This window comes from Zalophus californianus, chromosome 15, assembly GCF_009762305.2.
Source record: "Zalophus californianus isolate mZalCal1 chromosome 15, mZalCal1.pri.v2, whole genome shotgun sequence".
In the NCBI taxonomy this organism is placed as follows: Eukaryota; Metazoa; Chordata; class Mammalia; order Carnivora; family Otariidae; genus Zalophus; species Zalophus californianus.
The window spans coordinates 21,719,722-21,744,835 of NC_045609.1; the positions used below are offsets into that span (position 1 = coordinate 21,719,722).

At 41.9% G+C, this 25,114-nt stretch overlaps 1 protein-coding gene across 31 annotated transcripts in view; it reads right to left on the reverse strand.

Moving 5' to 3' along the window:
* ANK3 (ankyrin 3) overlaps window positions 1-25,114 on the reverse strand; it is a 689,507-nt gene that overhangs the window by 152,872 nt on the left and 511,521 nt on the right. For all 31 annotated transcript variants that reach the window (XM_027595995.2, XM_027596000.2, XM_027596018.2 and 28 more), the window contains 7 exons: window positions 12,187-12,384; window positions 10,251-10,349; window positions 7,200-7,298; window positions 5,246-5,344; window positions 2,312-2,509; window positions 913-1,011; window positions 532-630 (listed from right to left, as the gene is read on the reverse strand). In XM_027595995.2, coding sequence (XP_027451796.2) covers window positions 532-630; window positions 913-1,011; window positions 2,312-2,509; window positions 5,246-5,344; window positions 7,200-7,298; window positions 10,251-10,349; window positions 12,187-12,384 — 891 coding nt within the window. The remainder of the gene's footprint in view (window positions 1-531; window positions 631-912; window positions 1,012-2,311; window positions 2,510-5,245; window positions 5,345-7,199; window positions 7,299-10,250; window positions 10,350-12,186; window positions 12,385-25,114) is intronic.

Here is a 25,114-nt window from a genome sequence, read left to right on the forward strand (position 1 = left end):
TAGGAAGCCATATACCCGACGTATCTCTTTTCTGAGAAATGTAGGTTGTCTACTGGTCAAAAATACTCTAACGAGAGGAATAAAGATTCCCCGTAGGAATACTAAAAATGCATAAATAAAACCTCCCAACCTATTCTATTAAACAAAATAAACAACTCGGAGGCAATGTTTTATGGCCAGGAAAATATAACGCATATTTTGTAACTTTGACAACTCAGACTTTCTTACTCCCTCAGACTGTGCTTATGTTTTTAATCTGGCTGAACAGTACCTCAACTTCTTCTCCTTCATAGGCCCCAGGATGTTCTGGATTTTTAAGGAAAATCAGTTGGCAAGTGAGGATTTATTGAGCATCTACCACATTATTGACCGAATAGCTGAAGGCACAGATTTCCCGAGGCGCTTCTGTGTCCGTGACTTCTCTGTGGTGTCTAAGGTGGAGGGTGCCACATGAGCAGCAAAGGGGATGGACAGACAGAGACCGGAGGACGCTGCCCACCAGCCTCCCCAAGGCGGGCCAATCCCAGGTACCTTTGCGGCCGCGTGAGGTGAGGCTCCTTGGTCCAAAAGCAGGAGGGCCACTTTCTGATTATCGTAATGTGCAGCTACATGCAGTGGAGTTAGCCCGCTCTGAAAACACGTGCAGAAAACAACAACCAGCGTCAAAAGTGTCTTAATACCAGAGGCCTGGATATAGGAGATGGGGTTAGTTTGGGTTCAACACAGAGTGCAATTTACATTCCAGTTTCCCCAGTGCTTGGACCCCAGCATTCACCTCCTATGTCCAAAGGGATCTTCATCCTATGAGACTTAACTCTGGCCTAGTCCTAATTTGGGTGGCTGCTGGTGAAGGAGCAAAGGCTTGTTTGGTTACCCTGGAAGTGGCCTGTTACAGGGCGGTCAGCTCCATACCTTCCCAGCAGCATCTGGAGAGGCACTTTTCTGTAGCAGGAGATTGGCTACTTCCAGCTTCCCATATTTCGCTGCCACATGAAGGGGAGTAAATCCTTTCTGAAAAAAGAAACATAAAAATAATGAACAACAGAAAGGACACAAAGGCGTTGCTTTCCAATGCATTATTCTAATGATGAAGCACGGTTAAGCCTGCACTGAAGGACCCACACAGGAAGATGACAGCCCGAGTCCCCCATCAACAAGGAGGAGCAGGAGAGTTAATCTTTCTGTCTCTGCTGACTGAGCCACAATATGCCACTAACTCTGGGACTTCTCAGGCATCTGACCAGGATGGAGGCAGAGAGCTGGATCTGGGGTTTATTCTAGAGCTATTTTGGGGTTTCATATTTTGGAAAGAATAGGTTCCTGGGTCCCAGGACCAATTTGGATTTGGAGGGCTTGGGAAAATCCAGGACAAGTCTGGACCTCCCAGGATCTCACATCACCAGACCGGAGCCTTTTGTGTCTTCTTCTCCAATTTCTGCATGTATACACATTATCTTTAGGTATGCTCCAGTCCTCAGGAGTAGGAGTCAGAGATTCTTGCATCCTAGTTACCACAGGTGAACTGAATAATAACACATGGTTCCAGCCCAATCAATCTGCAAGAGTTGGGTACTGAGAGTTGAGTAGCTGCTCTTGCTTGCTGCCTACTCCCACAAGGATCCGGGCATCCACCAGTCAGTCAGCATGTGCTGCTTTGGAGGGTCCCAAGCATGAGTCAGCGCCTGGAGGGTCATCAGCACATTTGACCTCATGAGACTAACGCCGACGAGAGCCAATGGGCAGCCGGCATGGTGGGAGGCCTAGGGCACTCGAAACCTCATCACCCATTACTCTGTTTCAGATATTAAATGAGATCCAGGAATTGTGCATCTCAACTCTACTGAAGAGCCTAAGTAATCTCAGGGGGTGAAGCTGGAGGCAGTCATCATGTATTCAGATAGTTTTCTACGTATTTCCAATTATTGTAATCGTCTTGTGTATTGATCTCTGCATCCAAATATGAGAGCGAAACACCTATTTCTAGCTTTCTAAGACATGCCATAGGCCAATTCATCTTTCTATTACACTCACTAGGTTTACGTGGCATCACCCAAAAGTGAGCTCTAAATTTTGCAACCTGCACCTGCAGAGCAACTGAGTGGTAGGTTATTGCTCTAAGGCATCAGAGTTGAGATTTTAAAAGTCAGACTGTTCATCATACAAGACAACAGCAACAAAAGAACAACAACAAACAAAAATAACCCAAGAAAAATTCGCCTCCTGATTTGACAGTGGTTTGTACACTTGGCCTCAGTTGTAAGGAGGATGGATGTTGGGGGACACAGCAGGATTCCAAGACTCACTTTCATACCTTTGTTGTTATAGATAGAGATGCGCCATGATCCAAAAGGAATGCAGCTACATCCTCATGTCCCTCTCGGGCCGAAAGGTGGAGTGGGGTGTACCCAGAAGTCGTGGCTGCATTTGGAGATGCTCCTTGCTGCAACAGCTGTTGTACGATGTCTGCCTTCCCCAGTCGGGCAGAAATGTGGAGTGGGGTTTGGTCATCCTAAGTGGCAAGGTAGAAATACAAGGCTGACTAGCTGAGAAAACAATGGTGACATTGTGAGACATTCAGCAAACTTTGCTTGGTATCAGAGGCTACCTTCAATTCTCTGCTTCAATGCTAAAAACCACCTCATCTTTTTCTTTAATGTTCAGAAAGGTGAAGATGGTGGGTCTAAGCCCCTTAAATACCTTTCGAGTAACCTATTAGTATGAAAAGTGTAAAAGGCAGTTCTGTCTATAAATTATCCCCACTAGTACCTGCCATACTTTACCAAAATTTTAACCTCCAATGGCTCCTTTTTTGGGAGATAAGGGAATGAATCCTAGTAAAACACAAGTAACTAGGAAGGGGATTATACCTCCGCCAGCTATTAGGTCCTCATATGGAATGAATTATTTTATAGGTGCCACCTTGTCATAGTCAACAGCACAGGGGGTGCACAGGTCTACCTGCACAAAGGCTCCCAGCCCAGAGGGCTAAAAGCCAGCCCACCCTCTGCGTGTCAAGCATGGGCTGGATCTGCTTCAAGGAGAAGGGCCCCTTATTACAATTTACCCCCAGGCATGAGGCACTAAATCTTGCACCCTCAGGGTCTTATCCCCAAGCGGGAGAGGCATCTTTTCCTAGTTTGCCCAATGATGCCCTGTGGTGGCCCTCCAAAGGGAAATCCCACACTTGAATGGGAAAAAGTTCAGGTAAGTACTTCCTGTAGGGAAGGTACAGAGAAGTAGCTGGAGAACAGGACACGGCTTTGAAAAGCGAAGTAGGAGGAGAGTCAAGACCAAAGCAAGAGGGTCTATGTAGGAAGTATAAGAGGAATTGGGGGAACCACTGGAAGGAGAATACTAAAACCAGAAAAAGATACTTGCCACAGAAAGAGCTCCCTCCTGCTACCACCACCACTGCACATTTGCTGAGCACCTACCTGTCCCGGGCTCTGTGCTAAGTACTCTACCTACATTCATTCATCATCACACCAATCTTATCACTAGCAACTATCAGTATTCTCAGTTTCTATATGAAGAAACTAGGAAAAGAAATGTGCCACAGAGATGTTAATTAACTTGCCCAACATTACACAGCTAGGATGTGGTGGATCAAGATTTAGACCCAGGCAGTCTGGCTGAGGAAGTCAGGTTCTGAATCGTGAGACATACTGCCTCCTTAACAAAATAATCACTCTAAATTTTGTCCTCCATTTCAGCTTGTGGGTGAAACCATTCCCTAGGTACAATGCTTGATACGGAACCAACAACACTCAGAAAATGTGAGGTTTCTTGTAATCCACGGTAGAAAACAGCCTTTCTTATCCATTGCACTTTACTGATGAAGCGGATTGAACCAATCTCTTTAGATCAGGGGTGAGAAATCTACAATCCAGGGCCCAAATCCAGATGCTGCTTGTGTTTGTAAATAAAGTTTTATTAGAACACAGACATGCCCATCTGCTTATGTAGTATTGCCTATGGCTGCTTTTTGCTCCAGAACAACAGAGTTGAGCAGCTGTGACTGAGATGGTGCATCTGGCAAAGCCTAAAATATTTACTCTCTAGCCCCTTATAGAAAAGGTCTCCAGATCCTCTGTAAAATCCACCAACTGCTACCACAGTATATTGGACACTCAAAGTGTGTGTCTGATGCTCAGGATGTTACAACCTCGGTGCTCATCTGCAGATTTCATGCTTACAATGATCTAGTTGTGTTTGTTCCCACACTAGTAAGTTTGTACTACTCACCTTACTACTTTGCACTATATTTGCTCTAATTACTTTAATTATATAACCACACAATATGTTAGCAGGTAAAATAGGAGTATGAAAAGGAAGGCTTAATTTTTCCCTAAGAATACTAAGTTGAAAACTTTGGAGAGTGTTGACAGAAGTTGCTAAAAAACAACTGTGGTCAAATTAAATACAGGTGAGATGGCTAAATACATTGGGGGAATATTACAAAAGTCTAGAAATATTCTGTATACAAACTGCTTCATACATGTCTTGGTTTTCTCTCTACCTAACTTGAAACTAGAAACTGCACACCACGCAAATAAATGTATGTTTATATATGAAGGTTAGATTAAGCGGCTAAGGTGTTTACATATTTATTTATGATTCCTGACCTGAATTGCCATTTTGATAACCAGACCAACTACCCATCTCAATAGTGACAGGTAAGTGGGTTTCTTCTGAAAGTTAAACACCAGGCAGAGAATGAAGCACTCAAACCCAACCCTGACATTCTTCTACATAAAGGCCCATCCCTGAAAGCCTTTCCAATTCAAGTCTCAGGGTTTATAGCTTCACAACTTGTGGAAAAAGTAAAAACTTCCTTTTCCTTTTATGGCTGTGACAAGTGATATAGAAGTCAACCAAAAGAGTTCAATCACGCTTCCGAACTGTGCTTGTTCTAGAAGCTTTGAGCCTAAGCCCTTCTCCGTGGAGGGCGAAGAACTCTGGACCAAGTCTCGATTTGGTTCCAAATCTGCTAGGGGCTAACAATATGCCAAGGACACAGAGTTCTTTCTGGCACAAAGTTCTTGTTCCATTTAATTTTGTCAAATAATTGAATGGACAAATGTGTTGGGATTTTTTTTTTTTTTTTTACAATATCACATGGATAGAGACTTTCATTACTACTTTATAGAAGTATTCCTGGAACAGAGCACGCATGTGTTTAAAGGTTGTAATTAAATCAAGGTTTTTCTCCTCAACAGCACACACTTTCATGTGTTTCACGTACCTTGGCTTTAGCTTCTACCTGAGCTCCGTCTTGCACCAGATACCTTACGACTTCGGCTTGGCCAGACCGAGCTGCCATATGCAGTGCTGTTTCTCCTCTCTGGGGGACAGGAGCCAAAGGTAATTAACTGCAGCTCTCAAGAAGGGTGGCATATCTTATTTGCATAAAGCTTATGATGGAGGGCTTTTTTTTTTCTTTAGGCAAAAAATAGTCCCAAGTACTTCCTTATTGAAAATGAGGAAAGGTAGGAAATTAAATACTCAAGAAGTTCACATCCACCTGATTTATGATGGAAGGACTGCTGTAACACTGGGGAGCCCAGTCTCCATCAGTGTCAGAAGTGTTGCTCTGTGTGGCCTCCTCAGGGATTGAGAGCTGAATGCTCACTGGAGCCCAGCAGGGGAGGAGATGAGCGAAGGAGGGCAGCTGGGGATGCTCCACAACAGAGCCCATGCCTCGCCCACGGGAGGCCACTGCTTCCCGATATGCAGACGGCTTCGGTTGCCATGCAGGATGCCAGCCCTGGCAGGCCACACATTCCTATTTTTCAAAAGCAGTAGCAGTTTGGATATATACTTCTTAAGCCTGAACCACAAAATCAGAGTTGCTCCCAGAACAAAACAAAAACCCAAATCTTCAAGGGCAACACAGACACCCTGAGGGCCACACTCGGCTGGGGCTGGCTGGTTGGCACTCTCTGCTTTATCTCAGCACGCCGGTATCCTCGTCCTTGCGCATTATCCCATGGGGTCATTTTCTTAGTCACTGGACTCCTCCACCCCGACCATTCCCCCATTTTCACCAAAGAGAATTGAATTCATACTATCTATTCATTTATTTAATAAAAAATGAAAACCACATAAAAAACATGGATAGACAGAAATAAAAAGTCACAAAAATCAAACAGATTCTCTCACACCACTGATACCCACCTACAAATTCCTTTTATAAATCAAGCCTTGCTTTACACGATATCCACCTCCCTGGCAGGATATACAAAGACACATTTCACATGTAACTTGTTACTATGTTTACTGGTAAAGCATTGGGGATAGAGTTTATCATATTATCCAGGGTCCTCTTTATGAAGGGAATCCTTCTCTCTCTCTGGCATTAGTAACAGAAAAGATTACCTGTCAGCTGAGAAGCTGGTCTGTTGCTATCTTGCGGATGTGCTGAATTTGGGCGCCAGAAGACAGAGAGCCTTACTGGAAGCCCACCCTCAGGGGAGTGTGCAGGACCTTGCAGCTGGCCCTTTCTGTGCTAGAGTGTGGTTTATTTGATTTTTACTGCTTTGGTGCTCATGAGTCCAACTAGCGTTCTTAGGTTTGCAGTCTGTTATGCTAATAACACTATGATGTCAAACTTAAAAGTCCTGTAAAATAATGTCAAATGCCACGTGTAGATCTAGGGTGAGAAATCACTTCTCTGATACTCTGAAATAAGTCTCATGGTTCTGCAGAGCAATGATTAGTGTGGAAAAAAAATATCACCCAATAATCTATGAACATGGATTTGCTATAACCATGGGTTTGCTATAACATGGTGAAGCACACTAAGGAGAAAAATTACTTTGATTTTACTTGAAATTAGAATAATGATAATTTGAAGTGCTTCCTCAACATGAAACACTTCCTAAATACTTCTATTATATAAAAAAAAAATCTTCCTCCCAACAAAAGCTATTTTTTAGAGCATAATATCCAATAGTAATGTATCTGTAAGGCTAATGCACACAACCTGTAAGCCCTAACAATTTACGACCAGCTAGCAATTGAATGGATCTTGCCTTTGAAGTAAAGGAAACCACAGGGATTCTCAAATTTTGTCCTTTTAAGCAGTCATAGTAAATAGTAATTAATTTAATTATAATAAAAAATAAGTAAATAAGAGCAATCTTTACCAGTTTCTTAAATATCCATAATTGGGCCTTCTTTCTTAAAAGGATACTTACCACATTGGTAGTGTTTGGTGAGGCTCCATGATGCATTAGTTGTGATACGATATTTACATGCCCCATGAAGGCAGCAACATGGATTGGGGTAAGGCCCGACTAGGAAGAAAAGAGGGAAATGTTGGTTTGTGATCTTATCATAAATATGTTTTGTCTGCCTGTCTCCCCGCCTGCCCCGCATCCACCCACCCACACACCCACTGTAACATAACCACTTGAGTGATCAGATCAGAAGACATCAGGACATTGTCTATTATGGGCACAGATTCTATAAGATAAATGTATCAGTACATGATCATCATTGCCTTAAAGCAGGTTCAGTGATTATGAAAGACCTATGTCATATCCATTAAGGAAGAAAGATTTCATGTATTTTAGAAAGATCAATGAGAAAAAATTAGAGAAAAATGACTTGAGGGGCACCGGGTGGCTCAGTTAGTTGGGTGACTGCCTTCACCTCAGGTCATGATCCTGGAGTCCTGGGATTGAGTCCCACGTCAGGCTCCCTGCTCAGCAGGGAGTCTGCTTCTCCCCCTGACCCTCTTCCCTCCCGTGCTCTCTATCTCTCATTCTCTCTCTCTCAAATAGATAAAAAATCTTAAAAAAAAAAGAAAGAAAAATGACTTGAAGTTTTTTTCCCTTTGCTACCAAACCTTCTTTATCCATATAATTATGTGTGTGTGTGTTGGGGGGGCGGGGAGATCGGTGTGCATGTGATTACATACATATTAGTAAAAAGTTGACTTATTTCAGATCTCATTTTGGCCTTTAAAAATGATTCCCATGCACTAAGAATCAACTGATTACATTATACACGAAAGAGCATGGTACTTAATGCCAACTTTCTAATAAATGAGCAAATCAGCATTAATAGCTTTAATCATTTAATTTTATGAATATTATAAATTAATATTTATAATTTTATGACATGATTAAGGCAAAAAATACAATGGTCACTAGACTAGACTTTAAATGTTATGTTTATCTCAATCCTACACACACACACACACTCATAACACTTGTGCTTTTTATGTGAAATGATGCCATTTGTAATTTTTTAGAATTTCGTTCCACTTGCAACATGAACACCCTCATTTGGCAAAAATATTTAAAAATATTTAATATGGCTAGAGAAAGCTCATGTTTTTTTTTTAAGATTTTATTTATTTATTTGAGAGACAGAGAACATGAGAGGGAAGAGGGTCAGAGGGAGAAGCAGATCCCCCACTGAGCAGGGAGCCCGATGTGGGACTCGATCCCGGGACTCCAGGATCATGACCTGAGCCGAAGGCAGTCGCTTAACCAACTGAGCCACCCAGGCGCCCAAAAGCTAATGTTTTTTTTTTTAAAGAGAAAAGGAGATCCTAATCACAACAGAAATTTGAGAAATGTCAAAAAATGTCAAAAAAATATGTGAAAGGAATTCTACCTAATAAAAGTGAGGTAAAAGGCAGAAGAGAAAGAATTCTGGTTGCCCCGCCTTCAAATAGTGGGAACGGAGGAAACTGGGGAAAAGAACTGTGTTGTAATTTGGCACTTTTTTCCATCAGCAGGGGGAGTCATTAGAACATATGAAGGGCCAAGCCCTCATCTCTGTCTGCCCTGCCTTTGAAAGCCCCGAGGGAGTACATACAGGCCTGGCAGCAGTCCCTTCTCAGTGGCTGACGTCTCTGGATATTTATTCAAACATCAGTCAAAAAAATTTCATTTCAGAGCCCATTCTGACCTTTAGAAATGGTTGCTGTGCACTGAGAATAAGCTTTTAAAATCACAGGTGCCATAATAAAGCCATAAGAGTGATGAAAGAACAAAGTAGTATTAGTATTTTCAACCGTTTAATAATTTTAAAATTCTGTTACAAATCAAGGCAAATATTTCATTTGCAGATAAGAAACTGAGGCAAAGCAACGGTCACTAGGCTAGATCTCAAATTTTATATTTGCTTCCGATGCACCAGTCTTTATTGGTGCATTCAACGAACCTTTACTGAATGGCCTACACTGTGTTGCTGGCATCTACAGACCAGCGGGACTCAGCCTGCACTACTGGAGCCTGGACTTTCTTGGGGCAGGTGAGCAGCTAGGTCATAAGCACTTCGATGGAAACAGGCACAGGAAGAGGCGCTCTGAGGAGGAGCTCCTAGACCAGGCCAGGGGGTGAAGGATTTCCTGGAGAAGGTGGACCCCGATCCCATCCTGGAGCATGTGTAGGATTAGCTGAGCAAAGAGGGGGTGATACATGGAGGGTGCAGAGATAGGGAGGTGAATGAAAGGGTGTCCAGTCTAGGGAGGTGCCGCGGTTGGCATCCATGGAGACTGGGGTGCCGGGGTGGGGTAGTGATGGAGAGTCTGGAGGGGTGGAGGCCAAGCTTGGTTTGCTGTGCTGCAGGCTCAGCAACTGGCCCTCGTGGAACGTTCCTCTGAGTTCCATGTCGGTTTGTACAAAAGAAACTTAGAGCTAGTCCTTTATTAACTTCAATAACTCTTTGTTTCATTAATTCTGAATTTTGAGAGAGAGAAAGGTTCAGTTTACAAACACAGAGAGGTGGTGGTATACAGAGTTTCTCAACCTTGGCACATCTGACATTTTGCGCCAGATAATTCTTTGGTGTAGAAGGCTGGCCTGTACACTGTAAAATATTCCGTAGCATCTGGCCTCTAGCCACTGGACACAAGTAGCACCATCTGGCTGTCACAGCTAAAAATACCTTCAGACTTTGTCAGATGCCCCCTGGGGGGCAAAATCGCCCCCAGCTGAGAAGCACTGCATGACAGGATTTCATGTAAATTATGCTTTCAGTGATGGTGCCACTCACCCTTGAGCACAAAGCGTGTGTTTTGGATGATGCGTTTGCCCTCATCCGCCCCCCCTCCAATACACGTGTCTGTTCTCCTCCGGACGTGCAGCCCCTCGGGTGAAGTGTTCAGAAAGTAATCAGTAGCAATCACGGACACAGCAAAACGAGCTGTTCATGGAGGATGGCCCTGGGGGTCCAGCTGTGAAGGTACACCCTGGTGACCTGGAGAACCCCAGAAATCCTACTCCCCTCACCTCGGTTACGGCTTGGATGGATGCACCGTGTTTCAGAAGGAGTTCCATTACTTTAATTCGATTCTTCTTGCAGGCAATATGAAGAGGAGTAAAGCCATTCTGAAAGGGACAAAGACACAGAAGCATGACTGCTTTCCATGGAAATCCAGTTCCTCTGAGTGTGGCAAAATGTTTGCAAAATGATGTTCTGCAAGGATTTGGAAGTAAATGAAACAAGGAGGGGTTAAACAGAATGCAGATGCTTTTCTGGAAGCGTAGGTAGTCTAGCTGCTCCTAGAAACCCACAGTACTCTGGTGATCGTAAACAGGAAGTGAATTTTTGTTGCAGCCTCTTGGTAGCTGAGGCAAAATGGTCATGCATTTTTTTTTTTTGGATTATTTTATTTTGGAATTCACTCTTCCAAATAATATGTCCCTCCCTCCTCCATCTCATTTCAAATACAGACTAAAAACAGCTGGGCCCAAACATTTGTCCTCACAGTCAAAACTTTTCCAATGCCATTCAGTATTCTCTGCTGCATTTTAGGACAACTACAAGACTGGTTCTAGAATGTTTTCATCCCTTCCAGTTTTAAGGTTCAAATAGGTGCTTACTCCAAGGAAGCAGGAAACAATCCAATGTTATTTGGATCATTTGGTTTAATATTTAATTTAATAAAGGAGTCTGCTTTTTAACAAATTACCTCCCAAATCGTACCGCCTGATAATTGAGACCACGGAGCATTTTTTAGTCACCATAGAGAACTATCAAGTATCACTATAAAAGCTTACGTCAAAGTCACTAGAGGTGTTTCCATAGCCATTCTGAGACCGTTTACCTGCCCACAGTCCAACCCAGGAGGACTGGCTACAACCTCCACATGTTGTGAAATCTTCCGAGTCAGAGGAAAATGAGAATGAATGCCCACACCCTGTTTTAAGGCTTTTTTTTTTTTTTTTTTTTTTTTCTTGTATGGAAAAATGAGTCACGATTGCTAATTTCTTTTCCTCCATTCTCAGAATTCAAAGATATGTTTGATATACTGGGCAGGTCAACAGCTCTTGAAATGCTGCTGCAGTAAAAGCTTTTAGAGTGACAATGACGGGCTGGGGTAGGAGTGCTCCTCAGTCCTTGTGTTTCAGGCCCCCAGAGCAGCTGAGGTGCTGGGGAGCCATTCGGACAGGGAGACAGCACCATCTGGAAAGGAACAGTGACCCTTCCTAAATCAGCTGATCAGATGACACGCTGTACCTCAAAATTGCTCGTCAACTCCCATGTTTTCCCTAACATTTGGTGACTGGTTTTTTCCTAAACATGGGTGCTTATTCTGAACTAAATTTAAACAGCTTACCAAATTAGGATTATTTATTTTTCCAAAGACAAAAACACCATCTCATCAAGAAAATCAAACTAAAATACAGCTAGGGGTTAACAGATCATTTTAGGAGTTAAGATTACAAATCAGGCCCAAATTTTCATTTTTATCAGTAGGAAAAGGAGATGACAGGCCGTGCGTTAGCTTACATGGTAAACATTACACAAAATTTCAGCTCACAAATTCCCAGACCACTGATGTGGAAGAGAAAGTTTTTTGACCACTTTGCCTCATGTTTTTAGATCTCAGAAAAAAAATTTAATTCACATAATTATAAGTTTACCTTCAGTAAGATAAGTGTGACCACCTCAGTCTCTTTTATATTTACACAGTCTTTGGGTCTTATTTATGTAAGAGACACACCAGTGTGACCACAAGGAGGTTAACGATTTAGCCCCATCAGCCTTGTTCACGTCAGAAATAGGCCGTTTCTTTAAAGGATATTTGAAACAGTTGATAGGACATACATTTTATTTAACTAGACCTTCTGTTTTTACCTCCTCAAGGTAATCCCTCTCCTGCGGAGGTCGCACATTGTCAGCAAGACAATATAGCCTGGACCTGTTGGCTGAGCCACTCACCAGGGCTTTGGCATTGGGATTCGCTTTCTTGTCCAGGAGAACCTTGGCGACTTTGTAATGGCCACAGTGGGCAGCCACGTGCAGGGCAGTCAGGTAGTCATTGGTGACGTCATCCACAGGCACGTTATGCTGGAGGAGAAGCTGCACACAGTTCAAGTGATCCCCTTGTGTGGCCATGTGCAATGGAGACAATCCATTCTGGAACGCACAAGAAAATCAGAGTTTACTGTTTTACCTTTTAAATGCAAATGTGCCAAACACAAAATACAGCGCAAATATGAAAAGATGAAAACCTAGTTTTTCGGATCGGCGGAGCAAGATGGCGGAGGAGTAGGAGACCTAGATTTTGTCTGGTCTCAGGAATTCAGCTGAATAGGGATCAAACCATTCTGAACACCTACGAACTCAACAGGAGATCGAACAGGAGAGTAGCAACAACTCTCTGAACAGAGAAGCGACCACTTACTGGAAGGTAGGACGTGCGGAGAAGTGAATCCGAGGCGATATTCGGGAGGATAAACGGCGGGGGAGGGGCCTCCGCCGGCCGCTTCTGGCAAGTGCTAGAGCCGCGGAGCACAAAATCGGACCTTTTAAAAGTTGGCTCGGCGGAGGGACGTCGCTGCAGTGGCTAAGCGGGGGGTGGAATCCTCCCGGGACAGTGTGGTCTCAGGACCCTTGGGGTCACAGAGAGACCGGGGGTGCCTGAGTGCGGCAGAGCTCCCAGGTGTCGGGGCGGGGAAGCCGGCTGCAGATACGGAGCAGAGTCGCGGGCTCTCAGCTCGGGGTTGCCATAAACTGTGATCTGCGGCCCAGTCGGGGCACGGCTCCCCCAGCAGGGACCCAACAAGCAGCAGATCCGGGGAGACTCCCCTTCCTTCCCGGGGAGGAGCGGTGCGGGAACGCACTGCAGGGATCTGCTGGGTTTGGAGACTCCGAGCGGGGTCGGGTGCTAGAGATAGCAACGCTCGATCACAGGCCGGGTGAGCATGGAGAGCGGCCGGAGACCGGGGACACGGGAGTGACTGCTTTTCTCTGGGGGCGCACTGAGGAGTGGGGCCCCGAGTTCTCGGCTCCTCCGGGCGGAGACTGGGAGGCCGCCATTTTCGCCCTGGTCCTCCAAAGCTGTACCGAGAGCTTGCAGGGAACAAAAGCTCCTGAGAGCAAACTGGAGCAGCTTCCTTAGCCCGGACCGACAAGGGCGGGGCAATTCCGCCTCCGGCAAAGACATTTGGAAACCACAGCAACAGGCCCCTCCCCCAGAAGATCAACACAAACAGCCAGCAAGCCAAGACCAAGTTGATCGATCAAGGAGAATAGGAGAACTCCAGCGCTAGGGGAATACTGCACATAGATTCATGGCTTCTTTTTTTTTTTTTTTTTTTTTTTTTTTACCATGATTCATTATTTCATCAAAGTTAATTTTTGTTGACTTTTTTTTATTTTTCTTTTTCCCTTTTTCAACCAACATCTTATAAATCCCTTTTTTTAAAAAAAAAAAACATTTTTTTTTTCATTTTTAGAGTCATATTTTATTCCTTCATAGTAGTTATCCTTGTTTTTGGCATATATATATAAGTTGTTCTCTCTTTAAAATTTTGAGGTACAGTTTCTTCTAACAGATCAAAATATACCCTAAATCACTAGTGTATGGCTTTGTTCTAGTCTCCTGCCTGATCACATTCTCTCCCTTTTTCCTTTTTTTTTTTCCTTAAATCTTCTTTCTTTTTTCAAACAACTTATCTTACCAAGTCCTTTTATAAAATCTTTTATAATTTTCATCTTTACAGTCATCTTCCATCCCTTCATTGTATCAACCCTTATTTTGTACATATATGTCTTTCTTCCTTTAAAATTTTAGGAGGCACTTTTTTCTAACAGACCAAAATACGCCCAAAATCTAGTGTGTGGCACTGATCTATGCACTAGCCTGATCATATTTGATCATATTCTGCCTTTTTTGAATTGTTTTGTTTTTGTTTTTATCTTTTTTTTCTTTTTTTTTTCTTTTTCTCTTTCTTTTTTCTTTCTTTCCCTTTCTTTTCCCCTGGTTTCAGGTCTTTTCTGATTTGTATACAGTATATTTGCTGGGGACGTAGTAAACCTGTTAGCCTTTTGTTCTCTCATTCATCTATTCTCCTCTGGACAAAATGACAAGACGAAAGAAATCACCTCAGCAAAAAGAACAAGAGGTAGTACCGTCAGCCAGGGACCTACTCAATACGGACATTAGTACGATGTCGGACCTAGAGTTCAGAATCATGACTTTAAAGATACTAGCTGGGCTTGAAAAAAGCGTGGAAGTTATTAGAGAAACCCTTTCTGGAGAAATAAAAGAACTAAAATCTAACCAAATCGAAATCAAAAAGGCTATTGATGAGGTGCAATCAAAAATGGGGGCACTAAATGCTAGGATAAATGAGGCAGAAGAGAGAATCAGCGATATAGAAGACCAAATGATAGAAAATAAAGAGGCTGAGAAAAAGAGAGAGAAACAACTACAGGATCACGAGGGCAGAATTCGAGAGATAAGTGATACGATAAGACGAAACAACATTAGAATAATTGGGATCCCAGAAGAAGAAGAGAGAGAGAGAGGGGGGCAGAAGGTATATTGGAGCAAATTATAGCAGAGAACTTCCCTAATGTGAGGAAGGAAACAGGCATTAAAATCCAGGAGGCACAGAGAACCCCTCTCAAAATCAATAAAAATAGGTCAACACCCCGACATCTAATAGTAAAACTTACGAGTCTCAGAGACAAAGAGAAAATCCTGAAAGCAGCTCGGGAGAAGAGATATGTAACCTACAATGGTAGAAACATTAGATTGGCAACAGACCTATCCACAGAGACCTGGCAGGCCAGAAAGGACTGGCAAGATATCTTCAGAGCACTAAACGAGAAAAATATGCAGCCAAGAATACTATATCCAGCTAGGCTATCATTGAAAATAGAAGGAGAGATCAAAAGCTTCCAGAACAAACAAAAACTAAAAGAATTTGCAAACACGAAACCAGCCCTCCAAGAAATATTGAGAGGGGTCCTCTAAGCAAAGAGAGAACCTAAAAGCAGCAAAGAGCAGAAACGAACACAGACAACAGACAGTTAACAGTCACCTTACAGGTAATACAATGGCACTAAATTCATACCTTTCAATAGTTACCCTGAATGTAAATGGGCTAAATGCCCCAATCAAAAGACACAGGCTATCAGATTGGATTAAAAAACAAGACCCATCAATATGCTGTCTGCAAGAGACTCATTTTAGACCCAAAGACACCCCCAGATTGAAAGTGAGGGGGTGGAAAACCATTTACCATGCTAATGGACACCAAAAGAAAGCTGGGGTGGCAATCCTTATATCAGACAAACTAGATTTTAAAACAAAGACTGTAATAAGAGATGAGGAAGGACACTATATCCTACTTAAAGGGTCTATCCAACAAGAAGATCTAACAATTGTAAATATCTATGCCCCGAACATGGGAGCAGCCAATTATATAAGCCAATTAATAACAAAAGCAAAGAAACACATTGACAACAATACAATAATAGTGGGGGATTTTAACACCCCCCTGACTGAAATGGACAGATCATCTAAGCAAAAGATCAACAAGGAAATAAAGACGTTAAATGACACACTGGACCAAATGGACTTCACAGACATATTCAGAACATTCCATCCCAAAGCAACGGAATACACATTCTTCTCTAGTGCCCATGGAACATTCTCCAGAATTGATCACATCCTAGGTCACAAATCAGGTCTCAATCGGTACCAAAAGATTGGGATCATTCCCTGCATATTTTCAGACCACAATGCTTTGAAACTAGAACTCAACCACAAGAGGAAAGTCGGAAAGAACTCAAATACATGGAGGCTAAAGAGCATCCTACTAAAGAATGAATGGGTCAACCAGGAAATTAAAGAAGAATTAAAAAAATTCATGGAAACCAATGAAAATGAAAACACAACTGTTCAAAATCTTTGGGATACAGCAAAGGCAGTCCTGAGAGGAAAGTATATAGCAATACAAGCCTTTCTCAAGAAACAAGAAAGGTCTCAAATACACAACCTAACCCTACATCTAAAGGAGCTGGAGAAAGAACAGCAAAGAAAGCCTAAACCCAGCAGGAGAAGAGAAATCATAAAGATCAGAGCAGAAATCAATGAACTAGAAACCAAAAGAACAGTAGAACAGATCAACGAAACTAGGAGCTGGTTCTTTGAAAGAATTAACAAGATTGATAAACCCCTGGCCAGACTTATCAAAAAGAAAAGAGAAATGACCCAAATCAACAAAATCATGAATGAAAGAGGAGAGATCACAAGCAACACCAAAGAAATACAAACAATTATAAGAACATATTATGAGCAACTCTATGCCAGCAAATTAGATAACCTGGAAGAAATGGGTGCATTCCTAGAGATGTATCAACTACCAAAATTGAACCAGGAAGAAATAGAAAACCTGAACAGACCTATAACCACTAAGGAAATTGAAACAGTCATCAAAAATCTCCCAAGAAACAAAAGCCCAGGGCCAGATGGCTTCCCAGGGGAATTCTATCAGACATTTCAAGAAGAATTAATACCTATTCTCCTGAAACTGTTCCAAAAAATAGAAATGGAAGGGAAACTTCCAAACTCATTTTATGAGGCCAGCATTACCTTGATCCCAAAACCAGACAAAGACCCCATCAAAAAAGAGAATTACAGACCAATATCCTTGATGAACATGGATGCAAAAATTCTCACCAAAATACTAGCCAATAGGATCCAACAGTACATTAAAAGGATTATTCACCACGACCAAGTGGGATTTATTCCTGGGCTGCAAGGCTGGTTCAACATCCGCAAATCAATCAACGTGATACAATACATTAACAAAAGAAAGAACAAGAATCATATGATCCTCTCAATAGATGCAGAAAAAGCATTTGACAAAGTACAACATCCTTTCTTGATCAAAACTCTTCAGAGTATAGGGATAGAGGGTACATACCTCAATATCATAAAAGCCATCTACGAAAAACCTACAGCGAATATCATTCTCAATGGGGAAAGGCTGAGAGCTTTTCCCCTAAGGTCAGGAACGCGGCAGGGATGTCCACTCTCACCACTGCTATTCAACATAGTATTAGAAGTCCTAGCCACAGCAATCAGACAACAAAAAGAAATCAAAGGCATCCAAATCGGCAAAGAGGAAGTCAAACTCTCACTCTTTGCAGATGATATGATACTGTATGTGGAAAACCCAAAAGACTCCACCCCAAAACTGCTAGAACTCATACAGGAATTCAGTAAAGTAGCAGGATATAAAATCAATGCACAGAAATCAGTGGCATTCCTATACACCAACAACAAGACAGAAGAGAGACAAATCAAGGAGTCTATCCCATTTACAATTGCACCCAAAACCATTAGATACCTAGGAATAAATCTAACCAAAGAGGCAAAGGATCTGTACTCAGAAAACTATAAAATACTCAGGAAAGAAATTGAAGAAGACACAAAGAAATGGAAAAACGTTCCATGCTCATGGATTGGGAGAATCAACATTGTGAAGATGTCAATGCTACCTAGAGCAATCTACACATTCAATGCAATCCCCATCAAAATACCATCCACTTTTTTCAAAGAAATGGAACAAATAATCCTAAAATTTGTATGGAACCAGAAGAGACCCAGAATAGCCAGAGGAATACTGAAAAAGAAAAGCAAAGCTGGTGGCATCACAATTCCAGACTTCCAGCTCTATTACAAAGCTGTCATCATCAAGACAGTATGGTACTGGCACAAAAACAGACACATAGATCAATGGAACAGAATCGAGAGCCCAGAAATGGACCCTCAACTCTATGGTCAACTTATTTTTGACAAAGCAGGAAAGAATGTCCAATGGCAAAAAGACAGTCTCTTCAACAAATGGTGTTGGGAAAATTGGACAGCCACATGCAGAAGAATGAAACTGGACCATTTCCTTACACCACACACAAAAATAGACTCCAAATGGTTGAAAGACTTAAACGTGAGACAGGAGTCCATCCAAATCCTAAAGGAGAACACAGGTAGCAACCTTTTCGACCTTAGCCGCAGCAACTTCTTCCTAGAAACATCGCCAAAGGCACGGGAAGCCAGGGCAAAAATGAACTATTGGGATTTCATCAAGATAAAAAGCTTCTGCACAGCAAAAGAAACAGTCCACAAAACCAAAAGACAACCGACAGAATGGGAGAAAATATTTGCAAATGACGTATCAGATAAAGGGCTAGTATCCAAAATCTATAAAGAACTTATCAAACTCAACACTCAAAGAACAAATAATCCAATCAAGAAATGGGCAGAAGACATGAACAGACATTTCTCCAAAGAAGACATCCAAATGGCCAACAGGCACATGAAAAAGTGCTCAACATCGCTTGGCATCAGGGAAATCCAAATCAAAACCTCAATGAGATACCACCTCACACCCGTCAGAATGGCTAAAATTAACAAGTCAGGGAACGACAGATGTTGGCGGGGATGTGGAGAAAGGGGAACCCTCCTACACTGTTGGTGGGAATGCAAGCTGGTGCAACCCCTCTGGAAAACAGTATGGAGGTTCCTCAAACAGTTGAAATTAGAGCTACCGTTCGATCCAGCAATTGCACTACTGGGTATTTACCACAAAGATACAAATGTAGGGACCCGAAGGGGTACATGTACCCCAATGTTTATAGCAGCAATGTCCACCATAGCCAAACTGTGGAAAGAGCCAAGATGCCCATCGACAGATGAATGGATAAAGAAGAGTGGTATATATACACAATGGAATATTATGCAGCCATCAAAAGGAATGAGATCTTGCCATTTGCAACGACGTGGATGGAACTGGAGGGTGTTATGCTGAGTGAAATAAGTCAATCAGAGAAAGACATGTATCACATGACCTCACTGATATGAGGAATTCTTAATCTCAGGAAAGAAACTGAGTGTTACTGGAGTGGTTGGGGGTGGGAGGGATGGGGTGGCTGGATGATAGATATTGGGGAGGGTATGTGCTACGGTGAGCGCTGTGAATTGTGCAAGACTGTTGAATCACAGATCTGTACTTCTGAAACAAATAATGCAACATATTTTAAGAAAAAAGAAAAAGAAGAAGATAACAGGAGAGGAAGAAAAGGGGAGTATGTCAGAGGGGGAGACGAACCATGAGAGATGATGGACTCTGAAAAACAAACTGAGGGTTCTAGAGGGGAGGGGGGTAGGGGGATGGGTTAGCCTGGTGATGGGTATTGAGGAGGGCACGTTCTGCATGGAGCACTGGGTGTTATGAACAAACAATGAATCATGGAACACTGCACCAAAAACTAATGATGTAATATATGGTGATTAACATAACAATAAAAAATTAAAAAAAAAAAAAAAGAAAAACCTAGTTTTTCACACAGGAATACTTTCTCTTTTTTAAAAGTATTTTTTTAAGTTTTATTATTTAAATTACAGTTAGTTAACATGTAATATTACTTTTAAGTAAACTCTATACTACACACGGGATCAAAGATCAAAGTTGCATGCTCTACCAACTGAGCCAGCCAGGCACCCTATTTTTAAAAGGTTTTGATTGTTTTGAACTATAGCAACTTTTAAAACTAGTCCTCTCACTTCTTTTATCAGTTGAAAACAAATTTTCCAAGATAATTTCTTTTCTGATTTAAAAATAGGGTGAATTGGGACTCCTGGGTGGCTCAGCCAGTTAAACATTCCACTCTTGATCTCATCTCAGGTCTTGATCTTGGGGTTCTGAGTTCAAACCCCGTGCTGGGCTCCACGCTGGATGTGGAGCCTACTTAAAAAAAAAAAAAATGTGAATTGCACTAATGTCCATTATTTATCATATTCCCAGTGAATTGGACTTCTTTTTTTTTTTTTTTAAGATTTTTAAGCAATCTCCATTCCCAAAATGGGGCTTGAAGCCACAACCCTGAGATCAAAAGTTGCATGCTCCACCAACTAAGCCAGCAAGGCGTCCCTGGAATTCTTAATATTTAAGAGTGAAAAAGATTAAAAAAAGAAAGCAGAAGTAGACTGGTATTCATTACACTGGTTTTTATTTTTCCTTACAAGTTACTAACACTTGATATTGATATTACATCGATTAATAAAAAAGATCTGACTAAAACAACACATTTCATTTCATATCAATGTAGAAACGAAATTTTCCCTCTTCCATCAATCTGGTGCCCCCCTGTGTCTGTGATGAGAAAAGGCAAGGCACTGACCAACTCATTAACTAATGCTTGCCTCCAGTTTAAATGAACTGGGTTCAATGACACAGTTAATCATGAGTGGTAGGAATAAGTAAAAAAATTCTTTAGAGAGTTGTGAGAAGAAATGAAGAGGCTCAAAGGTAAATAAAGCCTTAAAAACGGTGGAGGGACATTTAGCATCCAGTACTTGTTTCCCAGTTGAAGGCAAAAACAAGGTATTAAGATGTTAGTCCTTTCAAGCATGCTTTCTTTAAATATGGAGGCAAAGTGGAGGAGCCTGGGAAATTTCTGGAGAATCCAATTATCAAGAGAGGCTCTATTAATCACTGTAACATAGTTTAACATATCTTGGGGGGTGAGTGGGAAGCAAGTGCAAATTCAGTTTCCAAAAACCTTGTCATTGGTGAACTTTGAAAATAATGATGGATTAAATAGACACTAATGACACAGGGATTTCTGAATCCTCTGGGCCAAGGTATTTCCCCTAATTTATCTATAAATGATATAAAATAGGAGATCAAGATAGGAAGAAACAGTGCAAGCCTTCCTCTAGCCGCTCTCACAGTAACATTCACTCACTGTGATATATTTCAACACAACACTAGTTGTGTTCCTTGAAAGCAAAAGGATTATAATTTCCCCAGATTGCCCGGCATATATAGAAAAATAAATATTCATGTAACTTTAAAGACTTCATATATGGTTGGTCAATCAGAATATTTCTGCCTAAAAAATTCCACTCACAGTCTGAATCAAATTAAACACTAATGTGCAACAAAGGATGGGGACATTTCTCATTTGAGATACTGCCACCCACGAGCGTATGCACATAGGCACTCCTTTCCTTCCTGCCAAGACATTCCTTTGCTTTATGTTTTGAACGGTGAAGTAAACAAAGAAACAAAATCTCAGAGATCAAATGACAGTCGTGGAGAGTAGAAATGGGAGGCAGTGCCAACAAAAGAAGAAAATTCTCTAACAATACACAAAATAATATATGAATAAGTAACTTATAGGTCATTGGAGAAGGAGGTGAAGAAAGTAAAGACCATCCGCCCTAGGGAGAGGGCTCTTATTACATCCTGCTCCCTCATAAAGCTAAAAATACAGATCCAACACAACGGGTTTTCTTAGCTCAGAAAGATGAAAGCCTTAAGGAATTAGACAGATGGCCTTAAAGCCAGGAACACATTCATTCACTTAACGTTCATTCAGGAAATGTTTCTTGGAGGTCTACCGTATGCCAGACCATAATTTAGGTGCTTGGGGTACCGCACTGAAGGAGGCAAAATTCTTGGTTTCATTTTACCAAAGAGAGAGAGAGAGCACACAAGAAGATAAGCTAACAAGAAGGCCTCCCTGAGAAGAAAAGATTGGAGTTGAAAAATGGGTGGAGACCGCAGAGATCTGGGACAAGCTGAGGGAACTCAATCTACAGGCACAGGACGTGAGGACAAACCCGGTGTATTCTGGGAAGTGGAAGCAGGCCAGCTGGCTGGAAGACAGCAGGGAGCAGAACAGGAGATAAGGCAGTGGGGTGGTCAGATGCTGGTCAGGAATTTATCAGCGCAAGAGGACATTTCTGAGCAAACATGGTATACGTGACCTATGTGTATCCATCCTTTCCCAAACTCCCAAGTGATTTAAAAGATGAAACCAGAGAGGGAGACAGACCGTAAGAGACTCTTAATCTCAGGAAACAAACAGGGTTGCTGGAGTGGTGGGGGTGGGAAGGTTGGGCGGCTGGGTGATGGACACTGGGGAGGGTAGGTGCTATGGTGAGCGCTGTGAATTGTGTAAGACTGATGAATCACAGACCTGTACCTCTGAAACAAATAATACATTATATGTTAAAAAAATTTTTTTTAATTTTAAAAATCAGAAAAAAAAAGATAAATTCCATAAGGGCATACACGTGTGTGTGTGCAGGCCCACCCACATACACCCCCAAAACACACAGGAAAGGAAATAAAAACAGATGTGTGATGTCTATAAATTTTAGAATGTGAAAAGAGGGTTTAGTGTGTTAACACATCCGGCAGAAGAGAGAAGGTGGAATGCTAAGTGTCTGTGAAGGGGTATCATCAGCGGTGTACTGGTTAATGTTTAACAACAACAGCTCTTTGAAAAAGAAAAACCCCAATATGTGGCCTTTGCCAATCCCCATGGTGTAAGCCGAGTTCAAGCCAGCAACATGACGTCACTGAATATAGAACTGGAAAAAGATGCACACACGATAGGCTCAATGATCTGGCTCCAACATACCACGGGGTAAAATAAAGACAAGTGATTTATCTCTCAGAGGCCCTGAAGGCAGGGGATATAGAAACACAGCACACCTGAGGCTTGGAGTCAAAAGCAGGATTGGTTCACCGGTGTATGGAGCTGTCAAGGTTTACAAAGCAAGATGATTATCCCTTGTCCCTTATAGGAAATCAGGAGTTTAGTATCTGGAGAAACTGAAGCAGAGCAATTCTTTGGGCAGAGCATGGGGCAGTGGTGAGGCTCTGGACTGAGACTAGGTGCTCACAGAAAAAGAAAGGATGGCATGGGTGTCAAGGGTGTGATCTCTTGAGTTAGACTGCCTGGGTTTAAATCCTTGTTCTGCCATGAACTGAGCTACCTTGAGAAAGTTATTTTATCTCTTTGGGTCTCAGTCGCCTCATCTATAAAAAGGGCCTAATAGTAATACTAGTGCTTCATTGCGGGGTTCAATGGGTTGATATATGCAAAGTGCTTAGAGCCTGCTATGAAGTAAACACCATGTAAACATTTGTTATCACTATTGGGACTGGTGTATGCGTAGAGGACTGGCAGAATGACAGGCCCTTTTCCTTTTTCTTACTCTGAATGTACCAACACAGCCATACACTGCAAAAGATTGGAGGATTCGTCTCTCAAAAAAACTGAACTTCCCAGAAAAAAGGGCAACTAACTGTGACATGGGGGGACGCATCCAACCACTACCTGATACACTGCAGTGGAGCCCTGTCTACACTGGCATAGAATTTCCACTCAAATGTTAGTGCCTGACACTGACGGTGAGGTACAGACATCTGTGGGAAACCCCCAACATGAAAGAGAGAGCCAAGCCAACAAAGAGAAAAAAGAAATTGTGAGGAATTAGGGACAGAAGAGAGGCAGACAAAAATTAAAGTTATCTCGAGTGTTCTCAGAAACTATATTGCATCCATTAAACAAGAACTGGATACTTTAAGAAAAGAAGTTATTAGAGAACAAGAAAATGTTCTTGCACATTACAAGCACAAAGAAAAAAAATCAAGGAAATTCCTTGGAAAGAAAGAAAAGACAATGAGATGAGCAAAAGGGAGAAAAGACTGAGATAGCAATTTTATTTTTAGCTATGCCTTATTGTTTTGATAAAATGAAAATTAATTTTAAAATTTAAAAATTAAAAAAAAGATAAATTCCACAAGGGCAAACACATGTGTGTGTGCAGGCCCACCCACATACACCCCCAAAACACACAGGAAAGGAAATAAAAACAGATGTGTGATGTCTATAGACATGTCTTTTTTTCCACCTCTACTGCTGTCTTCCAAGCCACGTCACCGTTAACTGGACCCTGCAGCAGCTTCCTTACTTGTCCCCCATCCCGCCTTGGTCCTCTCCAGCCCCATTCCCAGCGTGCAACAGTCAGAGTAGCCAGATCATGTCAACTAAACCATGTCATCTGCTGCCTAAAAACCCTTGTTCTCTTAAAAATTAATTGTCTGGTCCATCTCCACTAGGGCTGTTGAGAAAACACTGACCAGAGTACTTGCAAACAGGAGTAACATGTGTTTTTGTTGTTTTGATGACGTTTGGAAATAAGGCTCTTTAGAAAGCTTAATGCGGGGGGCGCCTGGGTGGCTCAGTCCTTAAGCATCTGCCTTTGGTTCAGGTCATGATCCCAGGGTCCTGGGATCGAGCCCCACATTGGGCTCCCTGCTCCTCGGGAAGCCTGCTTCTCCCTCTCCCACTCCCCCTGCTTGTGTTCCCTTTCTCGCTGTGTATCGCTCTCTGTCAAATAAATAAATAAAATCTTTAAAAAAAAAAAAAAGAAAGCTTAATGCAGCTTCCAAAAATCACTGATTTGATTAATAAAAATATCAAAATTTATTTACAAATATTCTCTTCTTAAATAGTGTCAAAATGCTTTATCAGAAAAATCCAGAAGACATTTTGTAAAACATTATCATGCATTCCTTTTGCATATGTCAACTTCTCCAAAGGCCCAAGCAAGATGCCATCTTTCCAAAATTTCCAGCCTTTATCAGTTAAACGATATCCTCTTTAATAGTCTGTGAGCCCTTAAGAAATAAACCAAAGGGCTGGAGAAAGAGAGCCAACACCCAGACTTTTGAGACTTTAGATCTTGTATTTTCTTTTGCCAATAAGCAATCATTACTGAGCTATAAGATCAAGCAGTCAGTGTTCCCAAAATAAAGCAAAAACAAGCAACACATACAAAAATGACTTTGTGGTAGAGTGCACTCCATCAAAAGGCTTCATAAACCCAAACTGATTTTGAGGTTCTCCCAAGATCTGAACTAGGCTACTCTTCATTGCTAAGTTGGAAGAGTATAATTTTTCTACAATTCAAAAGGCAGTTAAATAAGTTAAATAAGCAGTAAAGGGATGTAAAGTTAAATACAGTCCATGTCCAAAAACTTGG